Raw genomic sequence first — 27,674 nt, 5'->3', positions numbered from 1 at the left:
TGTGCTTGCAAAGCAGGTGCTCTACCTCTTGAGCCATGCCTGTATTCCCTAAATAAATGTTTTTATAGTGAATACTTTAGTATTTAATGAAAAAAATTTAGTAAATTCAGTTTTGGTTTGTTATCATTGTTTTTATGCTATGACTTTTATATATGACTTGTTTATTAAATTTTTCTAATTATTTTGTGCAGCTTTATATGTATGGCGTTTCTAAACATTGCATAAAAATTAACAGCAAAAATGCCGAGTCTTTTCAGTTTCACACTCAGGATTATTTTGGTAAGGAAGATTTATGTGGAAAGGGAATTCAGTTGGCCGATGGTGGATGGCTTATACCCTCCAACGATGGAAAGGCCGGAAAAGAAGAATTTTATAGGTACTGTATGCAAAAGGAGATTTATTGTTAATTCTTACATATTCTGTCATCCCTCTGCTACTCACAATTGCTTCTCTTTTTTTTCTTTCATTATGGTTCTTAAACTAAAAAGTTGGCTAGAAATCTAATTTTATTTATTTATCTATCTATTAATTTTGTGGTACTGGGGCTTGAACTCAGGGCCTTCATTTACCTTGAGCCACTCCACCAGCCCTGTTTCTGTGAAGAGTTTTTGGATAGGGTCCCTTGAACTATTCGCCCAGGTTCACTTGAAACCGCGATCCTCCTGATCTCTGCCTCCTGAGTAGCTAGGATTACAGGCATGAGCCACTGGCGACCAGCTCTAATTTTTAAATATATTCTGTTGAAATCTTTTGAAAAGTAGTTTGTTCTGGGATTATATGAATTTTTTTTTTAAGTTGGCCATTTTCCCTATTTTTACAAAACAAAAGCTAATGGGAAAAATTTAATTTGAATTAGCTGTGGCAGACACCCCACAGTATGTCATATTCTTTTTCATTGTAAATTTACTAAATATAAACTACAAACACTAAAACTTAAATAGAAATATTTAAATATCAGTAATACCAAATAACTAGAAAATCTCAGTGCTCTAAAACATGAACAGTTTAGAAATTACATTACTACTTCTTAAATTTTTAATTTTAAAAAATTTAAAATTTTTGTTATAAGGATATATCACCTCATGTCAATAGCAAAAGATGGTAATCCTTTCTCCAGCACCTTTATTTTGAAACATTTCTGTATCTTTGCAAGATTAATAGTATTGTGAACATGATAAAACACTTTTTCCTGCTAGGTACCAGTGGCTCATGCCTGTATTCATAACTACTCAGAGACAGGGATCAGGAGGATTGCAGTTCAAAGCCAGCCTGGGCAAATAGTTCTTGAGACCCCATCTCAAAAATACCTAACACAGAATAAAAAGGGCTGGCAGAGTGGCAGAAGTGGTAGAACACCTTGGCAAGAGTGAGGCCCACTAGACATCATTATCCAAACTAGCAAAGAAAGGGATAGTACCTCGAGGAAGAAATAGGATCAAAGAGTATTAGTTTGAGCTTGTTTTTGCGTTTTAAGGTAGGGGGAAAAAAACTTATTTTTTATGTTGATAGATACTGTCCAGAAGATGGGAAAAAATGATGATGCGGGGGCAGAGGTATTTGCTAGGTGAATGGATGGCCTTGATTAGGGAATAGGATGAGAACTAGTGTGTAAATGGTGAGGGAAGAAAGGCAAAATTCAAGGATGGAGGTGCTGTCATAGTAGATGTGAAGGGGGAAACTTGTGTAAGTGTTCTTTTGATTACCTTTGTTGTCTTAGTGCTAAGAGTGAGAATGAAAAAGGAGGGGTTAGAGAGTTGAGGAGAGGCAGCAATGTCAAGGAGAGCACCAGGGCTATGGGTATCCACAGGTGTGATGGCTAAAAACACTCTTTAATAAGAAAAGTAATCTAAAATACAATGATTTAAAATTAAGAATCATTTTCTAGAAACAACTTTATCTGAGTTGAAATTATTGTATCAATTGCTTTAAGTGTAGTCTTTTTTTTAGTATGCTACTTTGCATGTTAAATTTTTATTTTCTTGCAGCACTGGGGTTTGAACTCTGGGCCTCACACTTGCTATGCAGGTACTCTTACCACTTGAGCCACTCTGCCAGTCGTTTTTTGTGAAGGGGTTTTGCAAAATAGGGTCTTGCAAACTGATTGCCTGGGGCTGGCTTCAAACCTCAATCATCTTGATCTCTGCTTCCTAAGTAGCTAGGATTACTGGCGTGACCCACTGGCATCCCACTGTTAAACAGTTTTCTAAAGTTATATTACTTACAAGTCATATTGTGAGAATCAACTAAAGTTAGGCCTTTTCTGTCAAAGGAGTTAATGTAAAAATATCATTGTGTAGATGCCAGCTAACCTCCCCAAATTGCTGCCTATGTGCTTTGTGAAATGTTGACCTTGCAAGATCTTGCAGTCAAATACAGCTGTTTATCGCCAGATGTCCTAATCTCAAACTGCTGGCTTAAAGGTAAATATTGCCCAAAAGAATTTTCTTGTTCTCATTGCTTCAAGGTCCCTCTTACCCCCTTTTCTAAGTAACCAATCGCAAATATTGTGAACCCAAACCCATCCACCAGGGTGAGGGACAGAGAGAGATAAAAACTGAGCTCACGCCTCTCTCAGTGTGTTCTGCCTATCAATCTCTGATCTGTTTTTGTACCCTTCTGCAGAAGTAAAACTTTTCTTTTTGCCTTGCTGAGCGACTCCAAGTGTTTCTTTGATCAATGTTTGGGAACAGCACTTCTAACAATATGTTCATTTATAAAAACTTATTGAATGATCTTGCACAGTATAGTTTTTTGTACGGAGAATAGTCATGGATGTTGAATCCAATATCATCCTGTGTGGTATTTTATTATACTATTCTGTGTTTATTTGTTCAGGGCTCTGTGTGACACTCCAGGTGTGGATCCAAAGCTTATTTCTAGAGTTTGGGTTTATAATCACTACAGATGGATTATATGGAAACTGGCAGCTATGGAATTTGCTTTTCCTAAGGAATTTGCTAATAGATGCCTAAGCCCAGAAAGGGTGCTTCTTCAACTAAAATACAGGCAAGTTTAAAGCATTACTTTCAGTATTTGTGTACTGCTATATGATTCAGGATCCTGTGCAGCCTATAACTTCCCTGTCAAAGACAGTGTATAAGCCAATTGTAACTGACGTTGATGTTCATGTTGTGTAGAGCTTTCCTTTTGCTTATTTTTATTTTTACTTATTTTTGTGGTAACTGGGGTTTGAACTACAGGCCTCATGCTTGGTTAGGTAGGTGCTCTACCACTTGAGCCGTTCTGCCAGTCCATGTAGAGCTTTCTTGTCATCTTCTAGCACCTACTTAAGAGAGATCACACATTCATATGCCTCTTGCTTTCCTCTTCCTTTACTCTGTGTTTAACCTCTTGGCAGATGAGAACAATATGAATTCCTAATTTGATCCATTATTTGGAGATTGCTAATAAAGCATTTTTACCTGCAGTATATGCATATTTTAACAGTATATTTCTAGCAAATAAAATTATCTTAGTAGTTCTTTGATAAGTTAATTTTTATTCTCACTTATTCAGTGACTGTTTATAATGAAATTCTAGAGGTACAATTCCTAAAATAGACATTTTTTTTTCCTTTTTAGATATGATGTGGAAATTGATAGAAGCAGAAGATCAGCTATAAAAAAGATAATGGAAATGGATGATACACCTGCAAAAACACTTGTTCTCTGTGTTTCTGATATCATTTCATTGAGCACAAGTATATCTGAAGCTTGTAGCAATCAAACTAGTGGTGTGGACACTAAAAATGTGGCCACAATTGAACTTACAGATGGATGGTATGCTGTCAAGGCCCTGTTAGACCCTCCACTCTTAGCTTTGTTAAAAAGTGGGAGGCTGACTGTGGGTAAGAAGATCATTATGCATGGAGCAGAACTGGTCGGTTCTCCTGGTCCCTGTGCACCTCTGGAAGCCCCAGATTCTCTTATGTTGAAGGTGAATTAAATTAATGTATACTCTTGCATTCACTGATTCAGTTAAATATTTACTTATGTCATTAAGGATGCTGCATTTCTTAAAAATGTACTGATAATGGAAGAGGCAGATTCTTCAGACAATTTGTGCTGCTTTGGGGAGAGTCAGAATTATTTCTTGAGCTAAATGCAATTCCAATTAAAAAGCAAAACTAAATTGACACCAGAATTGAGTTTTGGTACCTGTGTCCCTTACTGCCATCTTGTTCTCATACCTTTGCATCTCCCCTCATTACTTGATTTGATTCCTATTCCAATGAGATTAGAGAATTAGACGTCAATGCTTCTCACATATGTAGTAATAAAGTACACTTCCATCCTTGTATAGATTTGAAACTATATGGCAGGGTCATATAGTTGTCATTTTAATTGGTCTACAATATTGCTGTTACTGATAATATTGCACATTCAATTCACTTATGAGGTAATGTACAGAATTTGCTTCTGTTGTACTCTGGATACTTCTGAGGAGAGCATTTTGTAAATTAAGTATGTTTAGGGCTGGTGAAGTGGCTCGAGTAGTAGAGAGCCTGCTTAGCAAGCAGTGCTGCCAAAAAAAATTATGTTCGAGGTAAAAAGATTTTATTTGGCATTAGCTCCATGCTGTAGCTTTTTTTTTTTTTTTTTTTTTCTTTGCTGGAGGTCGAATCCAAGCCTATGAATACTAGGTAAGTGCTCTACCACTGAGATCTCAGGTCACTTTTTACTGAAAGCATTTATTGAAACAGGCTTTTGACTTGTGTTGAAAAAAAAAAATTACATTTTCTTGTTTGTTACTTATGTTTTTATCAAACCACTACATGTGCATAATTTGGAAACTCAAGGAATAGAAGGCTTATGACCCAAAAAAAAAAAAAAAAATCCCTGGTACCTGTTCATGCTCTAGAAGGAACCATTTCCAGTCTTACTGGCCATTTTTTTTTTTTGTTTGTTTGTTTGTTTGCTAATGTGCCCTTTTTTTTTTTTTTTCTTTCCTTCTTCAGTTTAAATGCTGTTTACTTCCTGCCATAGGAGATGAAGATTTATCTCTTTACCAACACTGCCTTGTAGTTCTCGTCCCCCACTTTCCCTATGCTAATACAATTTCTAGTGAAGTCTGCAGTTTTCATGATTATGAAAAAATATTTTTTGTACATAATATGTTATCACATTTCCTTTATTTGTAATTTACTACTTTCCCTGGAGCTATTTGGTTTTTATATTTCTTTGGTGGTGCCAAGGATGGAACCCAGGGCAAGCACCTTACCACTGAGGCACAACCCCAGTCCAGTTTTCTGTATCCTGACTCAATCCTACACAGGATCTCCCCAAAGTATTAGAGACATCCCTCAGCTTTGTTTCTTTTTCTTAGAGAACCCCTGCATTTCATTCTTCTGCTATGTGTTACACAGCTATCATTCTGGAAGTTCTTTTCACCTTCTGTGTGTGTGTGTGTGTGTGTGTGTGTTAGAAGCCTTGTTTCTCAGATTCTATGTCATCTTCCTAGACTTATTCCCTTGTTCTAAAGGCACACAAGGCTCAGAGGCTTTTTGAGAAAGGGAATATGCAGCTTTTTGAGATCTTGTAAGGTTAGCTGAATATAGAGTTCTAGGTAGAAATAATTCCTTCAGAATTTTGAAGACACTTCCTGTATTAGCTTCTTGCTACTAATATAGCTCATAGCCAAGTTCATTGCTATGTATGTTCTCAGGCCTTCATTATATGGTCTGTAGGATTTTTTTCTACACTATCCTGAAATTTCACACTAATACATTCATACATATATATATTGGTTTGGGGTTTTTGTTTTTGTTTTTTTTGTCATTGTCATGGGTACTTAGTAGTGGCGCTCAGTCTAAAACAGTGGCTTTCATTGAGTTCTGGAAAATTTTCTTGAAGTGGTTCCTTAATGAGTCCCTCTTTTTTTTTTTTTTTTTCTGAATCTCCTGATGTTTGAACATTAAACCTCCTAGATTGCTCCTCTAATTTTCTAGTTTTTTCTATTTTGTATTCTCCCCTTTCTAGAATAATTCTTAATTTTTCTTCTCATCCTTAAAGTGAATTTGTGTCTACCAGCATCATTTTTCTCTAAATGTTTTTCGTTGTTTTATATTTGGTTCTTTTATTTGAAGCTGTTTAACTAATGTTGTATTTCGTTTTAGTTTTTTCTCCTCCCTACATTTTTTTTCCCTATGAGAACCTCTTTTTCTGTTTGTTTGGGTCCCTCAGGTTGGACACTTTCTTCAACTGAAGATCACTGGCTGACCTTTCATCTTCCAGGGGCTCCAGTGAGCTGACTGGGAACTCTGTGTAAAGTGGGGCTTGTCAGTAAATAGAGGGGATTTGGGTTTTTAATTAGGAGACAGATCCTCAAATACCAGTGACTACTCTGAGACCTAAGTAAAGATACTAACTGGGAGACTCATCAACATAAAGCTTTTCATTTCAGTTTTGTTTTCAGTTTGACAAAACATCCCTCTCCCTCTCTCACTGCCCCCACAGTCCAGGATATATATGGTTCAGCCTCTCCAAAATGAAGTCTCCTCAGTTCTTTTGTAATGGGGCAGAGGAACAGCCACTGGTTGCTCCGGGTAGGAGAGGAAATCTAAGGTCTTAATTCTCTTTGTACAAAACTTCAACCACTCCTCCTATTTTCTACCCCACCTATGCTCCTGCCTTCAAACCTTTTTGCCTCCAGTTTTTGTGTGTTTTCTTGAACTGTTTTGTGTCATATTGCCTTCTTACCACGAATTTGTTGGCTGAGTGATCTTGATCAGCTTATGTGATTTCCCTTATACTTCAGTTTTATTGTCTCTGAAATGGGAATAACTCAGGACTGTTGTGAAGATTAAATGTTAAAGAATATAAAGCGTTAACACCATGCCAGGTACCATACGTAGTAAGTGCTTTATGAGTGTTTAACGATTGTGTGTGTGTGTGTTTGTGTGTGTGTATGTGTTGTTGCTAGGGATTGAACACAGTGCGCTAACACTAGGCTGAGGAGCATAGCTCCGTGTTAGCTGTTTTTTCAGTCATAATCGTTCTCAGGCTCCTTTGTCATTTCTTGTCTAACAAATATTTAACCTCAAAATTTTGATGTTATCTCATCTGCTATTCTTTCTAGTTTTATTTGTACTTGTAAGTTTTTTGAGGAAATCTAAGTAAACTGTGTCTTAAATTGAAATTCCTTTATCTGTTTTCTCACAGAAATATTTAAATAACATTAATACTTTATACAAGTAGAAAATTTGGGAGGGTGGCTTGGTACTGGGATTTGAACTTGACCTCACACTTGCTAGACAGTTGCTCTACCACTTAAGTCACTCCACCAGCCCAGTAGAAATACTTTTGAGAAGTACTGGTTTCAAAATATTTTCTCTTTTGTACAATTTTCTACTTACTCACTTTTTTACTAATCTTCATGAGACATTTAAAAGTGAATTATTTTTAAAGCAGCCCTAAAAGAATGAAAACTCTTAGGAAATTTGTGATAGGATTGAATATATGTTTAATTTTTTTAGAATGTTTTATTTTTTAATTGTTTATACATTTATTCATATGTATGTTTAATTTTTAAATCAATCTATTCACTAATTTGTACAGATCTCAGCTAATAGTACTCGGCCTGCCTGCTGGTACACCAAACTCGGATTCTTTCCTGATCCTAGACCTTTCCCATTGCCCTTGTCATCACTGTTCAGTGACGGAGGAAACATTGGTTGTAGTGACATCATTGTTCAAAGAGTGTACCCAATACAGGTATGATACATTTTTGAAACTAATTATATGTTTGTTTGTTTTTTTCTTTTGAGACAATTAATTTGACACTTCTTTCTCTACTATGTTTTTGGCTTTTTTTTAATACAACACGTTATGCAGTGGATAGAGAAGACACCATCCGGATTATACATATTTCGAAATGAAAGAGAAGAAGAAAAGGAAGCAACAAAGTTTGCAGAGGCACAACAAAACAAACTGGAAGCCTTATTCACTAAAATTCAAGCAGCATTTGAAGAGCATGAAGGTAAAGTGAGTCTTACATTACAATTTATTACTTTTCATATAAGAAAGTTTTAAAGACTTCTAATTTAATGTTTATGATTGAGTGAATTACCTTTGAGTAACAGATTCTTTTTTAAATTCTGCATCTGAATTTTTTTATTTTTAAAAAATATTATACATAATACAGAAAAACATTGAACTGACACTGAATTTTTCTATCACTGCTTCTTTTGAAACACAGAGTTTAGTTGGTTGTCAGTTGCTCATGCCTATAATCCTAGCTACTTAAGAGACTGAGATTGAGGGGATCACAGTTTGAGGCCAGCCCAGGCAAATATTTCATGAGATTCCATTTTCAAAATAACCATAGCAAAATGGACTCAAGGTGTGGCTCAAGCAGTAGAGCCCTGCTTTTCAAGTGTAAAACCCTGAGTTCAAACCCCACCCAGTCTGTCCATGTCTCCCCTGTCCCACCATTAAACTCTTAACTTTTAGGTACTAGTAATTGTCTTAGACGGTAAAAGATGACATGCCTTTAGCATTTTTCATGATCCTTAAGTAAACTTTCTCTAAAGCTTCAGGACTAAAGTATCTACAGAATCCTTTTTTGGTATTACAAAAAGAACACCCAGGAGGAAACTATCAGATTATTTTTCCATAAGCCATCTTTCTCTCTTGTTCCTCAGTGTTCTTATCTACACTATATAACTTTGCATTTTTTTGCCATTGGAGTTAGTTTTCATGTTATTATACCTGGAATTTTGTCATCTATTGCACTCAGGGTCTCAAGCTTGCTAGGCAAGGCTGTACCACTTGAGCCACTCCATCAATTTTAATACTAAAAATCATACTATTTTTATTTTTTTGACAGTACTGGTGTTCTTGAACTCAGGACCTTGTGCTTGCTAGGCAAGCACTCTACTACTTGAGCCATGCCCCAGCCCCCTGAAGATATTTTCTGCATTTCCTTATGATTTTCCATAATTTCAAAGTCTATGAGAATCTATAGAAAAATTGGACTTCTGTTATTTTTTGTTAAAATTATCACCAATACACATTATTTCATAAATAAGTGAATAAATATGAGAAACCACTTATTTAATTACAAATTAATTAAGTAAGCTCTCTATATGACTTTTTTTAAATCATAAGTACACCAGTTTCAGTTTTCCAAGGAAACTTTTGTAGATAAATGGTTGGTATTTTTTTAATAGTTGAGACTTTATTATAATAGTGATAATTACATTGCTTGTTGAAATGAAAACTGAAAATAAGTATACAAAACAGTTGATTGCTAATCGTGTATTGAAAGCAGTAAAAGTTTCCATGGTACCAAATAAACCAGTTCTGAGGTTTCCCCAAGATAATCTTTTTTTTTTTTTTTTGGTGGGACTGGGGTTTGAATTCAGGACTGCCCACTTGCAAAGCAGGCATTCTACCCCTTGAGCCACACCTCCAGTCTGTTTTGCTGTGGTTGTTTTGGAATGGGGTCTTGCAAACTATTTGCCTAGGTTAGCCTCAAAAATGATCCTCCTGATCTCAGCCTCCCAAGTAGCTAGGATTATAAGCATGAGCCACTGATGACTGGCTTCACCAAGATAAATTTTAACAGCTCCAGCTTCTTCAGTGTTTATCAAAATACAAAAGAAAAAAAATGGAGGTCATCTTTTTCAAGTCTGCATATTGAACCCTTGCAGGCTGAAGGAGGAAGCTACTTCACACATGGAGATGGGGGTGCTCTGGGGCTATAAGTCTGTAGTAGACTGACCCTTCCATCTTAGCACTTCTGTTGGTGAGACCCAGGCCGCTCCCAGCATCTGCAACAAGTGCAAGAGTGAGCTGGGAATATGGAATGCTGGTTGGCCACATGCCCACTAAGGATGAGATTATGACCCTACCCACTCCCAGGTGACTATGTGAACATGAGTACAAACACAACACTATGGAATGCAGGTGATCCAAAGATAGGAGAGTCACAGGGACACTACTGTGACCATGCAGTGGGTGGTGGTTTGTTCATCACAGTCTCTCGCATTCCCATAAGGGAATAGCTGATCTGATACCCAGGCAGTTACTGCAAAGCTTACACTAGACCTAGTCTCTCTTCTGTTTGTTCAAGTGTTCTGCTTGTCTTGTATTTTTATCTATTTTTTAAAGTACACTGAGTTTGGGTTAAAAAACAGCCACCAAATAGATCCTGACACTGATCTGTAGCTAGTGGCTTCCAGAGACCCGGTGCCCACATGCCCATGTCTCTTCTTTTTTTATTAAAAAAGAAAAAAAGCTGGTTAATATTGCATAGGAGTACCAGAAACTGCCTTTTCTATTTATTTATTTATCTTTTATTTATTTTCAATAAATAAAAAGCAGGCTGTATCTTCACATGTACAGCACACTGCAATGCACATTGTGGCCAATCCATGCAGTCAGCTTCTGGAACTCAGGACCACAGAGTCACACATTTGCACAAGAGAAGAAAGCAGAGGGCAGAGAGGAGGAAGTGAGGGGGAGCAGAAGCTCTAGTTCTGGAACTGACTGGGCAGCCAATCCAGTCCTTCATAGAACCCATCCCCACTGGTGGCACGGGTGACCTGAATGTACCAGTTCCTGTGGCATAGAGAGTGCAGCCCCAGCTTGTGTTTTCAGCAGTGTTCATGGCATCAGGGAGGACCTGCGTGTTGGCAAACACCAGGAGAATAGCATCCTGGAGCTTGTCCTCAGCCAGCATCCGCATGAGCTCCTCAAGGGCCTTGTCTGCACGCTCTCTATCATGGCTACCTACCACAGAGACCAAGCCTTGGGTGTTCTGGAAGTAGTGCTGCCACAGCAGCCAGACCTGGCCACTCACGTCTCATATTGGCGAAGCTGAGGGTCTTGTACAAAACTTTTTCCACATTGAAACCTACGGTGGGAATGATGGTTATAATTTCACTCAGCTTCGGTTTGTGCAGAAATGTCTTCCCTGTGACTGGATGCCCACCATGAGGATGTGCATTTCTTTTTTGCCAAAAAAGTCCTTGAAGAGGTTCACAAAGATATTCCCTACATTTATGGATGGGTGGAAGCAACACTGGCCAGAGACCTCAGCAGCAGCTGCTCTGAGCTAGGCATTGGTTTTGCTCCCACTGGTTGTTTATTTTTTATCTCCTTTCTTTGGGCATCTTTTGCTTGGTTCTCTAGTTTTCATTGTTAAGTTTCAGGTTTAGCTAATTAATGATGCTTTTCATTTTCCTAGAAAAAACAAATCCATATATGCCATCACGTGCACTAACAAGGCAGCAAGTCCGTGCTCTGCAGGATGGTGCAGAACTTTATGAAGCAGTGAAGAATGCATCAGACCCAGATTACCTTGAGGTGAGAGTAGAAGGGAGATGACGAGCCTTGGTCCTCAGTCTGTACAGTGGGGGCTGTATTGACTCTGGCTGCTCCAGGAAGCAGTATGTTGAAATACTGCATCTTTCAAAGAGGATGAGTACATTTCTGGTGTCCTCTGTGATATTCCAAGCAAGCATGGTATGCTTTTGATTCTATATCAAGTAAAGGGTGGGAAGGTTCATGAATTTCATATGTTGAATAAATGTGATTTAAAATGCAGACAAAACTTGTTTTTTAGCTGGGCATGGTGGTGCATGCCTGTAATTCCAGCACACCAAAAGCTAGGGCAGGAAGATCTTGAGTTTAGGCTAACCTGGTCTGTGTAGCAAGACCCTGTCTAAATAAAAAACAAACAAAAACCCACTTTTTTTTTTTTTTTTAAACAAGTACCTTCAAAGCAATGTCTTCGTTTCTATGTTTATTGGCTTTTTCTCAATTTCTGCTTAGGGATTTTCATGAATACTACCTTAAAGATACTGGGGTAGAATCTTTCACAAGTTCTAGACTGTTGGAAATAACAGGTTTTTAGAATCATAACTTTACCATTTATTAGTTAAGCAAATTGGGAATAACATATCTATAAAATGAGCAAAAAATAAGTTGTTTTAGGATCAAATTAGTGTATCTAAAAGTTCCATATAAATATATATGGATAATAAATAAATAATTACTATTTTTAGAACATTTCATACATTAAGCTACCTCCTAAATTAAATGTAGACACTTGGATGTCTAAAATTACTCAGGGAGGGAAAGGAAGGAAAAAGTAAAATAATGCAAATTCTAGGTTTTGCTAGGTAGTGAGGAAAGGGAAACTGCTAGTTGTTTATTAATTTCATTTACTTGATGACTTAACAAATCTTGCACATAGTTTGACTTTCTTAAATAGCAGTACCACACAATAAACAATAGTCCATCAGTAATGTGATCAGTGCTGTTCTGAATAGGATTCCCTCATGCTCTCCAATGTTACAACTTAGGTTCTCCCTGTGAGAAGGGAGTACAATTGTAGAGCCTGTGAGTGTTCTTGCTTCCAGTCTTGAAATTTAAGCTTTATTTGTTGAAGCCTGTGCATTGTATGAATCATCATGAAGATAATTTTAATTTCAATCTGGCCTCTTTCCAGAATTTACTGATACTATAAGAAGGACATAAGGGGACAGAATGAGAACTAGAGTTCTAAGGTCAGCCACTGTGTAGCTAGACAAGTAATGTATCTCTTAGAGCCTCGTTCCCACCTTCCAGCAAGCAAAAACTTAAAAGTAGGTTATCTTGCAGGCTCTAAGTGCATATCATTATCTGAGATTTGAGTTAGATTAAATTATCAGTGTAATTCTTACAGAAGAAAATAGCCAGCAATTTCTGAAATAGCCTTGTTAAAAGATTTTATTTGCACTAACAATGTTGAATGTTGTAGGCCCTCTAAAATTCCAGGGTATTTTAAAAATTCATATGTAAATTAAACACTACCTACATATTTTTAAAGACTTTTATGAGGTTCAAAAAATTTTGTAGTCGGTCTTCCCAGAATTATTAGGATATTAAGATGTGCAAGACAGCAGCAGTCTAGTATGTTACATGTGTAGATTCCACTTCCTATTTTATTATTCATCTATTTTTGTTATACTGAATAAGATTCCAAAGAGATACAGACAGGAATTTGCTGAAATGAGTGGGAGCAAAGTGTCAAGACAAAGATAAAAGTCCTTGTAGCAAGTCTATTTTAAATTATATCTACTGTTTCAACGCATTAATTAAATTATACTACAGAGGTTAAAGAATGTATGGCCTGTGCAAGTTATTTATTCTTCTGTGCCTCGGTTTCATCAACTGTAATACGGAATTAATAATAGTAATCAAGTCAGGGGACCATTGTGAGGATTAAATGAACTAGTACATTAACACACGTAGGTCCACCTCTCAAATACAGGGTCCATGTTGGCCATTTATAATGTAGATGGTGGTGATTATGATTAGGGTACATTTACAATTAGAGGTTTGTTTTTCCCTGGGGTTACTAAACAGTTTGAAGGCCCTAAAATATGTGATAAAATGAATATATTAATCCATACACTTAAAATGAACTCAAATATGTTGTGTCTGTTTAAAGCAATCCAGATAAAGTAAGTGGGACTTTCTCCTTATTTCAATATTCTAAATGGTCACAGGCTTGTTTCAGTGAAGAGCAGTTAAGAGCCTTGAATAAGCACAGACAAATGTTGAATGATAAGAAACAAGCACAGATCCAGTTGGAATTCCAGAAGGCTATGGAATCTGCTGAACAAGGGGAACAAGGTTTATCAAGGGAAGTTACAACTGTGTGGAAGTTGCGCATTGTAAGCTACGGGAAAAAAGAAAAAGATTCGGGTTAGTATGCAAATTTTTTTGATGTTATCAGTTTTCTTAAGTGAAAAAAATGTTATTAATAGTATGATTACAAATGCCAGATAAATTATAAAATTAGTCTATATCAAAGGAGCAAAATGGGTTACCAGCACAAAGTAGATCTTTATTGTTAGCTGAGTTATTTTTAAACAAGAATTTTAATGATTATCAGTTCTTCCTATTTTGTTGTCTTCATCTTTCTCTAAACAGTTATATTGAGTATTTGGCGTCCATCATCAGATTTATGTTCCCTATTAACAGAAGGAAAGAGATATAGAATCTATCATCTTGCAACATCAAAATCTAAAAGTAAATCTGAAAGAGTTAACATACAGTTAGCAGCAACCAAAAGAACTCAGTATCAACAACTACCGGTATAAACCTTTCATTATAATTTTTCAACTTTGATAAATGCATATTACTTTATAAAATCTCCGTATAGTGTTTATTTTGTTTTCTATAGGCATTGGATGAAATCTTATTCCAGAGTTACCAGCCAAGGGAGCCCCTTCATTTCAGCAGACTCTTAGACCCAGACTTTCAGCCACCTTGTTCTGAAGTGGACCTAATAGGATTTGTAGTTTCTGTTGTGAAAAACACAGGTAATATACAGTCTATGTAATTGTGGCTATTTGTCGCTTCTTTTGAAAAATATGCCTTTTAAGCTTCCTAATGATTAGTTATGCCAACTAGTCATGTGAAAGGAAGCCTTTTTTAACCTTTATTCTTAATAAAAAAGCAATTCCACATTATTTCAAGGTAACAATTTACATTCCATTCTGTGCTACTTAATTTTTTAAAATGTTGCAGTGTAGTGGTAATTACTATCAAATAATTATAATTTGCTGAGCACAGCACTCAGACCTTCAGCATCTTCACTTTTACTACTCCCCAACATGTAAGGCAAATACATCTCTCTGATTTTTCAGTGTGACATGGCACATTCCTCTTTCTTATACTTTATCTATAAGACCATTATTTTCTACTTAAGTAATATACAAGTGTCAAGGCCCAGCTAAAATGCCTTTCATTTCTTGATTGTTTATTTTGTCCCAGGCATATCAGCCTCAGCTCCTAGCTCTCTCTCCCATTGTGACCCAGTCCTTGCTGTTACATCTCAGAGCCTGTGCGTTCACTGCTCCTTCCCACAGGCAGGCATGTGACTGGCTCTGTGTTCTAATGCAGCCTGTAAGAGGCTCTTCCCTAACCATGTTTCCTAAAAGAGCAGTGCTCCCTCTATTCCCCAACCCAACACTCTTTCAGTCATTGATCCTCCTTCATTTTTTTCCATAACACTTTTCAACACCTAACAATGTATATTTGCTCTCTCTCCCTCTTCCAAAATATAACCTCTATAAGGGCAGAACTTTGTTACTGCTATATTCCCAGCTCTTAAAACAATGCATGGTATAGGGTAGGATCTTAAATATTTGGTGGATTCCTCGTTTACCAAATTCCATGTTGTCGTTTCTTTCTTCCTTAGTCCTTTGGCTAAAGTTTATTGTCACTCCTTTTTTTTTTTTTTTTTTTTTTTTGAGAAGGCATAAAATGTATAATATCCATGAGGTCCTCACATGTTTGAAATGTGTACCTGCTGTCTTAATTCTGAGACTATGTCTGGGCTGGATACAGATTGAGAATCCCTAATCCAAATATGTAAAATACAAAATGTTCCAAAATCTGAAGCTCTTTGAGTATATAGCACTGATAGAGTGACTGAAGCAGTGAGCACCTGCCTAGTAAGCATGAACCCTTGAATTCAAATCCCCCTCAAAAAATACCTATAGACTGTGTATAAAGGTGTATATAAAACATAAATGAATTTTCTATTTAGACTTGGATCCCATCTCCCCAAATACCTCATTATACATATGCAAATATTCCAGAATTTGGATCTTAAGAATTACAGATAGGTTGAGGATTCCTTTTCTAATATTATGGGGCCATGCATATTTCCATTCCCTCAGAATTTTGTAGAAATTGCTCTTTTGGCATGTAACAGTCTGGGTCTAGCCTGATATTTTCCCATTCAGGTGATTTTCTATGTCAGAATAACTAAAGAAGATTTATGGTTGGAAGTCCAAAATTTATGTATTAGTAGAAGCTTTCTGTACACAGCTCTCCTGGAGCATAGATGTTTTTTTATTCTGCATATTCAATGCTTTCTATATTTTAGATGAATTTTGTAATATCTTAGAATGTATCTGTAGTTCCATTTATTATGATCCCTACTTTATGGAATACCAGTTAGCCTTATGTTCATCTCTTTGATTATTCTGTTTCTTTGTCTTTTCCATCTTTCTTTTTTCTTTTTTCTGGCAGTAGTAGGGTTTGAACTCATGGCTTTGTTCTTGCAAGGCAGGCATTCTACCACTCAAGCCTCACCTTGCAACACTGTCTTTTCCATCTTTATTTATTGTGATTATACTCAGACTTTATGTCCTTAATTTTATTACCTGCAATACACTCAATATTACTTACTTCTTGTTATTTCTAATGAAAATATCTGCTTTGTCATGATGATACATTAATGTCATTATTTATTTCTGTAGTCCTACACATCTTTTATCATCTCATATTCAAGCTTTTTAAAAAAAGTGACTATTTGCTCTTCCTGGGTTCCATAGCATGAATCAGTTGTGAGGAATTTAGGAATTTTCTTCTCTGAGTTCTGTGTGTTGTTCTCTTTGTCTTTTGCCTGGCTTTTTTTTCTTTTTTTTTTCTTTTTTTAAATGTGTTTTGTTTAGTTGTGTTTGACTGCTTTTGGGGGTTTTTCTGTTGACTGTTATGATAATATGTTACATTGTTGCCATACCGTCTCATCTGTGACTCTCCACACATTTTATTGTTGTATAAGAGGTGGGTAACTTTTCTTCATATATACAATCAATAGTTATTGAGTGACTGTATGTGCCAGGTACTGTTCTAAGTGCTGGTGTATAGCAATGAACAAAACAGGTGAGAATCCCTGACCTTGAAAGAGCTCACATTATGATGGGAGGAGGGAGATCACAAACAAAATAAATAGTATATAGTTTTCTTAATGCCAAAGGAAAAAAATTAAGTAAGGAAGAAGGAGTAGTATAAGGGGGAAGAGATAGAGATGTAATTTTAGACAGAGATAAGGAAAGACTGTCTAAATTGACATTTGCATGGGACTTGGGGGAGTAGAGCATGTGGCATCTAAGGAGGGACATCCCCGGCACTTCCAAAGACTGTGGTGCAACAGGATTGTTTGTGCCTGGTGCACTTCAGCATCAACAGGGGGCAGGAAGTGGTAACCAACAGCCGGGAGAGAGGTAATGGAACCAGATCATATGAGGGGTCCTTGTGTAGATTTTAACTTACTACTGTTAAGAGTGACAGGAAGTCACACAGGAAGGTTTAAAGTAGAGAGACAGACTGCCAGTTTTCACAGAATCATTCAGCTGTTGTGCTAGGAATAGACTGTAGGGGGCAAAAGGGTACAGACAAGGACACCAGTTGGAGGCTATTACAAGAATTTAGGCAAGAGATGATGAAGAACCAAACAAAAGCAATGGATGTGACAAGGAGCAGTCAGATTCTGGTTGTATCCTGAAGGTAGAGGGACAGGGTGGGAGTTTCTGAAGGAATGGAGTTGCCATTTGCTGAGACTAAGAAAAGCAGGTTTGTGGGAAAAGTCAGCTAAGTTTGGGAAGTTACATTTTGGATGCTTATTAAGCATTTAAGTTAAGGTGTCTACTTGACCATTGGTTATTTAGAAGCCTGTTAAGGGGAATGGTCTGGGCTGAAGATACAAATTTGGAAGTCATTGGCATATAGGTGATATAAAGCCATGAGACTGAATGAGGTTACTGTGGGTGTGGTAATAGACAGAGAAGAGATCCAAGGCCTGATATAAACATTTTGATGCTCAGAATCAGGTGAGATATAAAGGAAACAGGGCTATCAGAGTGGCTCAAATGGTAGAGTACCTGTCTCTCAAACATGAGGCCCTAAGTTCAAACCTCAGTACTGCAATAAAAAAAAGAAGTAAAAATAAAGGAAACAGAGGAACAGGAATAATACTGAGGAGAGTGTGCTGTGCTGAAAGTTGAGACAAAAGTGAATTACCAGGACCAGGTGTGGTGGTGCATACCTATAATCCCAGCTACTTGGAAGACAGAAAAGGTCCAAGGCTAACCTAGGCATAAGCAAGAGACCCTATTTGAAAAGCAAACTAAAAACACAAAGGGCCTAGGACATGGCTCAAGTGATAAGGCCCGGAATTCAATCCTCAGTATTGCCAAAAAAATTAAAATTGCTCCAAATGAATGATTAAGTCTGTCTGATGCTCTCTGACAGGACTGAGAATGAAGTAAGTACTGAGACTTGATCATGGCTTTAGCACTGTGGAAGAGCACTTTCAGTGGAGCAGTGGGACTGAATGATTGAAGTGGAACAAGGGAAGTGAGGGAGAATACAAACAGTGATTGTAAACTTTCAAGGATGGTTTGTTTTAAGGGAACAAAAAAGGAAGACATGCTAGAAGAGGAATTGGAGTCAAAAGAATGTTTTTTCAAATGAACATAATAGCATACTGGAAAGATACTGTGTGCTGAGAATGCCAAATAAAGGGGGTAGAAATTGATGCTGGAAGCTGGGCACTGGTGGCTCACATCTGTAATCCTAGCTACTCAGGGGGCAGAGATCAAGAGGATCATGGTTCAAAGCCAGCCTGGGCACATAGTCCACAAGACCCTATCTTGAAAGAACCCATCACAAAAAAGGGCTGGTGGAGTGGCTCAAGGTGTAGACCCTGAGTTCAAACCCCAGTACCACCCACACACACACACAGACACACACACACACACAAAGAAATTGATGCTGGAAGAAAGAGGACACTTGTGAAGCTATTCTCAGTCACTATGTGGGGATTGATATCCAGAGGCTATATGGTGACATTGGTCTTAGGCAGTAGCAGAGACAGGCAAAAAGGTAAAGCATTTAGATACAGATGCAAGCAGAAGAGTTGATGTAAAGTGGGCACTGGTGGCAGTTCTCTTCTGGTTGCTTTTATTCCTCACTGAAATAGGGAACAGTCATTGCTGAGAGTCAGAATGGAGAAGAAGGCAGCAGGGGAGGTAATCATAGTCCAAGAAAGGGGCTAGGTTTATCCACCAGGCCTGCCCGTGCCCACTGGAAGTTGATGTTCATGTATCTGAAATGAATGTATTGTTAGCATGACATTTTTCTAGCTATGTCAGCTGTGTGAGCATGAAATAATTGGAAAATGCAGTTTAACCAGGGTTGTAGTTTAGCTTGGCTAATAGTGGCAAAGCAAGAATTTGTGGTATATGCAAAGGAGGATTTTAATAGTTGATCTTGCTTTAAGCATGAAACAGAGCACAGAAGAGCCAATAGGGGAGTGTTGAAAAGTGCATAGGAGGTCAGAAAAATGGATTGTTGGTTCCAGTGGGGCTGAAGGATTGTTTGCATTAGGACTCTAATGCAAAGATCAAAGGTGGTTTGAAGAGCAAGATACTTCAGATTCTGGAGATAAAATTATTGGAAATAACAAAGTTGCAGGTATGTGGCAGAGATGAGTGACAGAATGTTAAAGTCTTCAAGAAATGAAGGGGAGTGGATGAATCAGGGGTCTGCAGATGCCTGCAGCAAGGAGAAAAGGTGAGTGACAGCATCTGATAGCACAGGATTCACAGCCTAGTGTTTTTAGGGTGAAGGGAGCAGAATGAAGAGTGAGGAAGACATCTGCCCATCCCAGGCTCCAGTAGTGTGAGGTCTGTAGCGCATCTGTGCCATCAGACAGGAACTAGTTTAGAGTAACAGCAAGGCAGTAAAGAGCATCTCCTGGGAAAGTAGAGGTCCAGAGACCATGGGAAGATTCCAGGAGGCAGGGAGAGGTAGGCCACATGAAGTCTAGGGAATATGGATGACCCAAGAGCTTGGACTTCTTGTAGACTCACTTGAGATGAGTTCTAATGGTCCCAAAGTAGATGGTAGTAGTGAGACAAGATATGTGAGACAGGAAAATGTGAGGAGGCCTGCCAGAACCCAGTGTAATGTTTGGCTCTGTTTGCTTATCCAAGACTGGTTTGTTTCTCTCTTTAGTTTAAGTATGAGGGTTGGATATTTGAGTCTTTATTCATCATGTACTCCATATCCCTTGAGGATATCATCTTGAATTCTAGATCATTTTCTCCAGATCAATGAGTACCTAAGTATATTAACTTGGAGCATTCCTCATGTGTAGGATTTTGGTGAATTAACTTTCCTCTTTTTAAAAATTTTTAATTAATTAGCTAATTTGCAGTACTTAGATTAAACCTAGGGCCTTCCCATGCTGAGCAAGTGCTCTGCCACTTGAGCCAAGCCCCCAGCTCTTTTGTTTATATTTTGTTCTTGAGACTAACTTTTCCCACTCTGGACTTGCATGCGAGATCCTTCTGACCTCTGCCTCCCCAGTAGCTGGGATTACAGACATGTACTTCCACACCTCATTCTAACTTAATTTGATGGGATGTTAGAGGAAAGAAATTATATTAGGATTAATATAATTTATATTTAGCCAAGAGTCATCCAAATCTAATCATGATGCTTCTCAGCATAAAACTTTAGTGGCTTTCAGTCCCTTAGATAAATTGAAATCCAAACAATTTTTCTTTCTTTTTTTTTTTTTGTGGAACTGCGATCTGAATACAGGACTTTGCACTTGCAAGGCAGGCACTCTGCTGCTTGAGCCAAGCCTCCAACCTACCCAAACACTTTCATATGCCTTAAAAAACCTTCCTTCAACTTCATGCCATAAATTACCACCCCACCAGCCTCAGCTAAACTGTACAGTTTCATATTCCTGACATACTCTAATATTCAATGCTTCCTACCTTTAAAAATATTCTTCACCTTGCTTAGAATGCCCTTTTGTTCTTCCCCCACCCCCATTGAATTTTTCTCACTCACTATTCAACTCAAAGGTTATTTCCCTGGCCAGATGCATACCAGTCTGGTTAGAACTCCCTTCCTCCAGCTTCTGTCACCTGTTGTATGATCCTGTCTCTCCATTTCTGACTATACCCTCAACCCTAATAATACTGTTATCTCTTTGAGGACAGGGACTGTGGTTTTAATTTCTTTCTATTGCTGCTGCTTAATGTAATGGAGTGGTGGTAGAAGACTGGAAAGCTCATGTATATAGCATCTTATGAAATCCTCATAGGGATCTGTTCATTCCCCCTTTATCATCCTGCTTCACAGATATGGCAACTGAAACTCAGAGAGGTTGAACAGTCTGCTCCAGATTCTGTGCTATAAAAGGCTTTGAACCCATGTTTTCAGGCTCTAACGCTCATGTGTTCTTTCTTCCTGTTGCCAAAACAAACAAAGCCAAACCCAACATTTGAAAATTGGTCTTAAAACAGGCACCTCTGTATTACAGAAACATTGTGATATAAAATAAATGAGATCATTTCTTATGTTTGGTTTCATGGGAACAGACTCAGATTTCACATAGAAGAAGATTGGGAAGAAAGGTTTTGCCAATTCCAAGGAGACTTATGGAGCTGGGATGGCCCTTTGGCCACACCAACATGAGGCAAGGGGCCAGTTATTGGTTTCTGGCTTTCTTTAGGGTGCAGAACTGCTCAAGTGAGGGAAGGCCTAGGAGAGGAGTTGTCAGGAGCCAACACCACAGGAGCTGGGAGATCTGCACCTGTGTCCATTCCAGGTGGAGTCTGAGACAGTGGCTTTATAAACTTCTCAGTGCTTTGTCATTTTAATTTTCTAAAAGGAATTGATTAAGCTACATAGAAGCCTTTGCAAGTTCAGAGTAGCTCAGACTACAAAACTAAGGAACATTTTTCTTTTTATCCTTTTATTTCACAAAGATTTATTTAGTGCCAACATTCTAAAGATGTTAGGTTAAAAAATTCTTCCAGGCATAGTAGGTCATGCCCGTAACTAGCTTTTTTGGAGGCTGAGGTGGGAGGATTTTGAACTCTGACAATTTAACAAGACCCCCATCTTAAAAAAAACAAAATGAAAACTTCCTGATGTTGCCATTTATACAAGGATGTGTTATAATTAGAGAAATAACTGTTTTGATGTAATTTGATCCAGATACAAAATCTCTCCTTACTAAAAAAAAAAATGAGGAAACTACCATTTTATTCTATGTGTTATTCTAAATATTTTTCAATAAGCGTGAATTGCTTTATAGTCAAAGGAAACACTTTAAAGAAGGACATTTGGCAGAAGGTCAGTAATGTAATCAAATTTTGGATATAATTAGAAGCTGACTCCAAAATTAGAAAATTGAATGTGTTTAGAAATTTTATATTGTTTATAGTATCTCTAAAAGCAGAGTAGAGCAAGAGGTAGAGTGCCTGCCTAGCAAACATGAAGCCCTGAGTTCAACAACCCCCCAAAAAAATCCATTAAATCTGTAAATTAGAAAAACTAAAAACAATAAAACTTCACTTGCAACAGGATAAACAAATCATTACCTAAGAGTGGCAATTCTTTCCATTCCTGTTATTTGTTAAAAGCACATAACTTTCAGAGTAACAGAAGTAAGAAACTGTAAATAGCAGGATTGAATGCTTTAGTGCCTAGTCCAACCCTAGCTTTTTCTAGCCTCAGTCCTACTATGGTTTATCCAATGTGTCTACCCATTTTTATATTAGAATTATATATGTATATTTATTTTTTTGAAACAGGACCTCACTATGTAGCCCATGCTGACCTTGAACTTGTAATCCTTCTCCCTCAGCCTGAGTGCCAGGATTACAGGCATGCATCACCACTCATGCACCTCCTAACTTTTTTTATTTTGAACTAATTTCAGGCCTTCAAAAAGAATGCAAAAATAAGTGCAGAGGTTCCACATATTCCTCACCCAGCTTCCTTAATGTGTTCTCTCTCCCTTTCTCTCTCTGTCTCTCACTCTCTCTCTGTCTCCCTTTCTTTCTCTCTCTCTCGAGTGCTAGAGTTTGAACTCAGGACCTTGCACTTGCTAGACAAGCCCCCAGCCCTTCCCTTTTTGCTTTATTTATTTTTCAGATAACATCTTACTTTTTTTTCTTTTTTTTGGCCCAGGCAGATCTGGACCGTGATCTTCCTGCTTATGCCTCCTATATAGCTGGGATGACAGACATAGACCACCATGCCTAGCTTTTTTATTGTTGCTGAGATGGTGGTCCAGCTAACTCTTTCCCAGGCTGGCCTGGAACCAAGATCTTCCCTATCTCTGCCTCTTAGTACCTGAGATGACAGATGTAAGCCACACACTCACCTCCCCAATGTTGTCTTACTTGACCATAGCACAGTTATTAGAATCAGGTTGTTGACATTGGCACAGTGTCATTACCTCTACCTACTATAGACTTGTTTAAATTTGAGTTTGAAGTTTTTTGCACTATGACCCTCTGCTATTCCAGGAACCCACATTGCATTTCCTTAGTGCTCTGTAGTCTCTTCCCATCTTTAACGATTCTCCAGTTGGCTTTTTTTTCCCTCCAGTACTGTGGTTTGAATTTAGGACCTACACCTTGAGCCACTCCACTAGTCCTTTTTCATGAAGAGCGTTTTCAAGATAAGGTCTCTTAAACTATTTGCCCAGGCTGGCTTCAAACCACGATCCTCCTCATCTCTGCCTCCTGAGTCGCTAGGATTACAGGCATGAGCCACCAGTGCCCAGCACTGGCTTGTATTTTTTATGATTGTGACACTTTTATGATGGATCGACCATTATTTTATACCATTTCCCTTAAGTTGGGTTTGTCTAAAATGTTTTCTCATGACTTGAATGCAGCTGTGCATTTGGGGCAAGATTGTTGCCAAAATGATTATGTGTGCGCTTAATACATTGGGTCAAGGGGTAATAATGTTGCTGTTTCTTGTTACTCGTACTGGTAATCTTGACTGCTTGCCTAAGGTAATACCTGCAAGCTTCTCTCTTACAGAATAAACTGCCTCCTTCTCTGTACTTAATAGGTATCTTGAGGAAGATTCTTTGAGATGGTACAAATTCTGTTTTACCCCAGATTTTCACCCATTAAGTTAACTTAATTGCAGCAATTGTTACTGTAATAATTGCCAAATTATAGCTTTTTTTTCCCTTCTACATGAACTGAAGTTCTGTTATGAGAAGCAGTCCCTTTTCCTCCAGTGTATTGATTATTTATATCAGTATAGTCTTAGGAATATTTATCCTATTCTGTGAATTAAAATTCAGTACCTTTCCAGACACTGGTGACTCATGGCTGTAATCCTAGCTACTTGGGAGGCTAAAATCAGGAGGGTTTCAATTTGAGGTCAGCCCAGGCAAATAGTTTTCAAGACTTGCTGGGCACCTGTAATCCTAGCTACTCTAGAGGCAGAGATGAAGAGGATTGCAGTTTGAAGCCAGCCTGGACAAATAGTTCAAGAGACTCTATCTTGAAAAAACCCATCACACAAAAGGACTGGAGGAGTGGTTCAAGTTGTAGGCCTGGTACCTACAACTTGCCCCAGTACTGCCGAAAACAAACAAAAAATAGTTTTCAAGATTCCATCTCAGATATAACCAGAGCATAAGGAACTGGAGGTATGGCTCAAGCCATACCTGTTGTGCAAACATGAAGCTCTGAGATCAAACCTCTGTCTCACCAAAAAAAAAAAAAAAAATTCAGTACCTTCACTGTGCTCAAATTCTTCAGCTCAGTCATAAGGAGCCTTTTAAGTTGACACCTGGGTTTCAACAAATCTCCTTTGCTTTCTGAGCACTTTTTTACTTTTTAGCAACACATGCTGTGCCATTCCAGGTTTGTCATGTATATTCCATGCCCAGACCTTTAATCAAGCATTTCTCCAAGGAACTTTGCTTCTTTTTCAGTGGAGTGGTGTTTAAAACCAAGACTTACTAAAAGAAAGAGTCAGAGCAATATGAAAAGATACACTCAGAAAAGTGTTGCTCCCTCCTCATTGCTGCTCCTGATCCTAGTTCTTTTCCCCACCACACTCTGTCCCTTCAATTCCTGGTTAACCTTCCTGGGTTTTTTTGCTCAAATGAACAGATACACATATATTTTCTTCTGTCTCCTTTCATTTATGAAAGATAACATACTTTAGCCTTTCTTCTGTGCTTTTCTTTTTTCATGTAACACTGTGTCCTGGAAATCAGTTGACAGTTTTTTTTTTTTCATTCTTTTGTTACAGCTTCCTGGTACGCCATTGTGTGGATGTACCATAGTTCACCCAGCCACTTCTGCAGTAATGTGCTAATATAGGTTGCTTCTAATATATTACCATTACAGAAAATGCTTCATGAATAACCTCATTCACAGGCATTTTCATGACCCTTGTCCCTGTACATTTTATTAGTATTGGAGATCTATCTTCACAGTGGAATGCTAGAAACTGTACTGAACGGAAAGGTAAATGCAAATGTAGCTTTTCTGGCATTGAGAGATTGTACAACTCTCATCAGGAATGTCTGAGTATACCTGCTGCCCCATGGCTTTGGTGACGGAATGTGTTGTGGTTGAAATTTTAGCACTTTAATCGATAAGTCATTTTGAAAATCCTGAGTTTTCTCTAAAGTCAGCTACTTTGTTTTTACTATTTCCAGCCAGTAAAATAGGCATATTGTGGCCCCTTGCTTGCATTTTTATATTTAATGATGACTTTCTCATTTTAGGTCTTGCTCCTTTAGTATATTTGTCAGATGAATACCATAATTTATTGGCAATAAAGTTTTGGATAGATCTTAATGAAGACATTATTAAACCTCGTATATTGATTGCTGCAAGCAACCTGCAGTGGCGACCAGAATCCAAATCAGGAATTCCTACTTTATTTGCTGGAGATTTTTCCATGTTTTCTGCCAGTCTAAAAGAAGGCCACTTTCAAGAGAGATTCAACAAAATTAAGAATACTATCAAGGTAAAATTACTTTTCAGCATCACCACACATTTTGATATTTTCTTCCTTTGACAGTCCAGGGAGATGTGGCATTCATGAAAATTGGATGGTTGAGGTAGTACATAAGGTAAGGTTTCATCATATATTTAGTTGCCCATGAAACCTCTGAAGAGATAGGGAAATAGGAGATGATAGTTACAGGAAGAAAAAGAATGACTTGAATGAAATAGCAGAAATTGTGAGGTGGCTGCTCAGAGGTACAGACCATGTAGGCAAATTAGACATTGGAAATGAGTAATCTGAGTTACCTGTGGTTTGCAGCAGTCATCATGTGATTAGTTAATAATGTATAGACTACAAGTTTGCAATTAAACTCTATATCTAGTATCCTATAATTTATACCTCTTCAATTTAAATTAATCCCAGATAGGAAACACTAAAATTATTTTTAGCTCATGTATGCATTTTATACTTAAATATAATTATGTAACAATATTAAGTGATGTTTGAGTGTTTACTGTGGGTCAGGTATTGTTCTAACCCTGCCTTATTTAATTCCCCCAACAACCCTGTAAGGTAGAGGGTCATTTTTCCATTTTATTGGTGGGAAGCAGAAATTAAATGATTTGAACTAAGTTGTACACCAAGTTGGTAGGACACAATTCTGCCTCTCTATAAAATTTCAGATTTCATAAATTTGTACTAGTGAAGAATCCACAAAAAATAAGCCTTTTTATTCAGTAATTTAATATTTGAAATGTGTGTTATTCAGAATTTTTCTAAATATATTTTAAAAGCATTGGAGTAGTTAGTTGTATAAAGGAAGTTTGTGTTCATACTTTATAAAGACTCAATATACACAGTGAAGAATAACACTGACTTACCTAGTTTCTAAATTGGGGGTGGGAATTGCATTCATTATTTGGCCCCTATATAAGGAACCTATTGTTTACATCCCAGGATTTTAAAGTTTTGCAAAATACTCTCATATATGAATTAAACCATAGGACATTGTTGACATTTGATCAGTTGTGATTCCTCAAACTTCAGTTTACATAGTTTAACCTGTACATTATTTCAGTTAATTCTTGGGACAGACACCAAGCAGGCAAGCCAGTTCTTTCCTTATACTCCAACTATGAGGGAGTAAATAGAGCTGGAACATGAGCTTCAGTCTTCCCCCTCCAGATCCAATATCATGATACATTGCGGAGAAAACCGTACAACTATGAAGAGCTCTTACATCTCATTCCTTTATACACTCATTCTTTCTCTCTCTCCTCAACCCCTTTTCCAAACAGATAGATTCCCCTAAATTAGTGGTGTTGGTTCTGCATTTTTGCATTGGCGTGTTTAACATTTGCTATCAAATTTTGGGTGTCTCATTCTTTTGTTCTGGTTTAAATTTTTTATTTGTGGTTTTAAAGGAAATACTTGGTTAAATTTTCCAGGAAAATACTTCCTGGAAGTATTTTCAAAACAGCTTCTCTAATTTATTTTCCTAGAATATTGATACATTTTGCAGTGATGCAGAACAGAAGCTTATGCATCTGCTTAATGCAAATGATCCCAAGTGGTCCACCCCACCTAAAGACTGCAAGTCAGAGCCATGCACTGCTTACACAGTCCATAGTACAGAAAATAAGTTTCTGGTAAGTTAATGTAAATTGAAGAAATATTTGGAGTCAACAGTATATAGTGTGTACTAGCAAGTATGGTAAAATGTAGTTAAACTTAATGAGGAAGTATGTTTAATTGTTATGTAGCTGCTATAGGTATATGGTATTTGGAAGTTATATCTTATTTATTGAAGCAAGAATGTAAAACTCTTTGGGGGGCAAACTTTTACATAGTGTTTTCATTTTTAGCATTCTAAGTACATTTGATTGAAAAGCCCTTTGTGCTTGTTTCTTTTGCTAGGAGCACTGTTCCATATGATTACAGTTGTTTCCAAGCTCAGCTTAACTCATTAAACCACAGTAGATGCAAATCAAACTAAAGTCTCTTAATATTGGCCAGATAGCTAACACTAAGTGTAGCCATAGTAACTCATTTAATCTTCACAACAACCCTTCATAA

At 37.5% G+C, this 27,674-nt stretch overlaps 1 protein-coding gene and 1 pseudogene across 5 annotated transcripts in view; one reads left to right on the top strand and one right to left on the bottom strand.

The window, feature by feature from the left end:
• The window catches only part of Brca2 (BRCA2 DNA repair associated), a 68,036-nt gene that overhangs the window by 38,255 nt on the left and 2,107 nt on the right, over nt 1–27,674 (top strand). For 3 of the 5 annotated variants that reach the window (XM_074043585.1, XM_074043583.1, XM_074043584.1), the window contains 11 exons: nt 192–376; nt 2,836–3,006; nt 3,582–3,936; nt 7,557–7,712; nt 7,833–7,977; nt 11,191–11,309; nt 13,499–13,697; nt 13,926–14,089; nt 14,179–14,317; nt 25,372–25,616; nt 27,101–27,247. In XM_074043585.1, coding sequence (XP_073899686.1) covers nt 192–376; nt 2,836–3,006; nt 3,582–3,936; nt 7,557–7,712; nt 7,833–7,977; nt 11,191–11,309; nt 13,499–13,697; nt 13,926–14,089; nt 14,179–14,317; nt 25,372–25,616; nt 27,101–27,247 — 2,025 coding nt within the window. Of the gene's footprint in view, nt 1–191; nt 377–2,835; nt 3,007–3,581; nt 3,937–7,556; nt 7,713–7,832; nt 7,978–11,190; nt 11,310–13,498; nt 13,698–13,925; nt 14,090–14,157; nt 14,318–25,371; nt 25,617–27,100; nt 27,248–27,674 lie in introns of those variants that run through there. The other 2 variants (XM_074043586.1, XM_074043587.1) reach the window with 2 other exon arrangements.
• On the bottom strand, nt 10,475–11,142 carry LOC109694717 (ADP-ribosylation factor 1 pseudogene; annotated as a pseudogene).

Source organism: Castor canadensis, chromosome 10 (assembly GCF_047511655.1).
Source record: "Castor canadensis chromosome 10, mCasCan1.hap1v2, whole genome shotgun sequence".
Taxonomy (NCBI): Eukaryota; Metazoa; Chordata; class Mammalia; order Rodentia; family Castoridae; genus Castor; species Castor canadensis.
The sequence above is the reverse complement of the archived record's forward strand: the minus strand, read 5'-3'. Positions and strand labels throughout refer to the sequence as shown.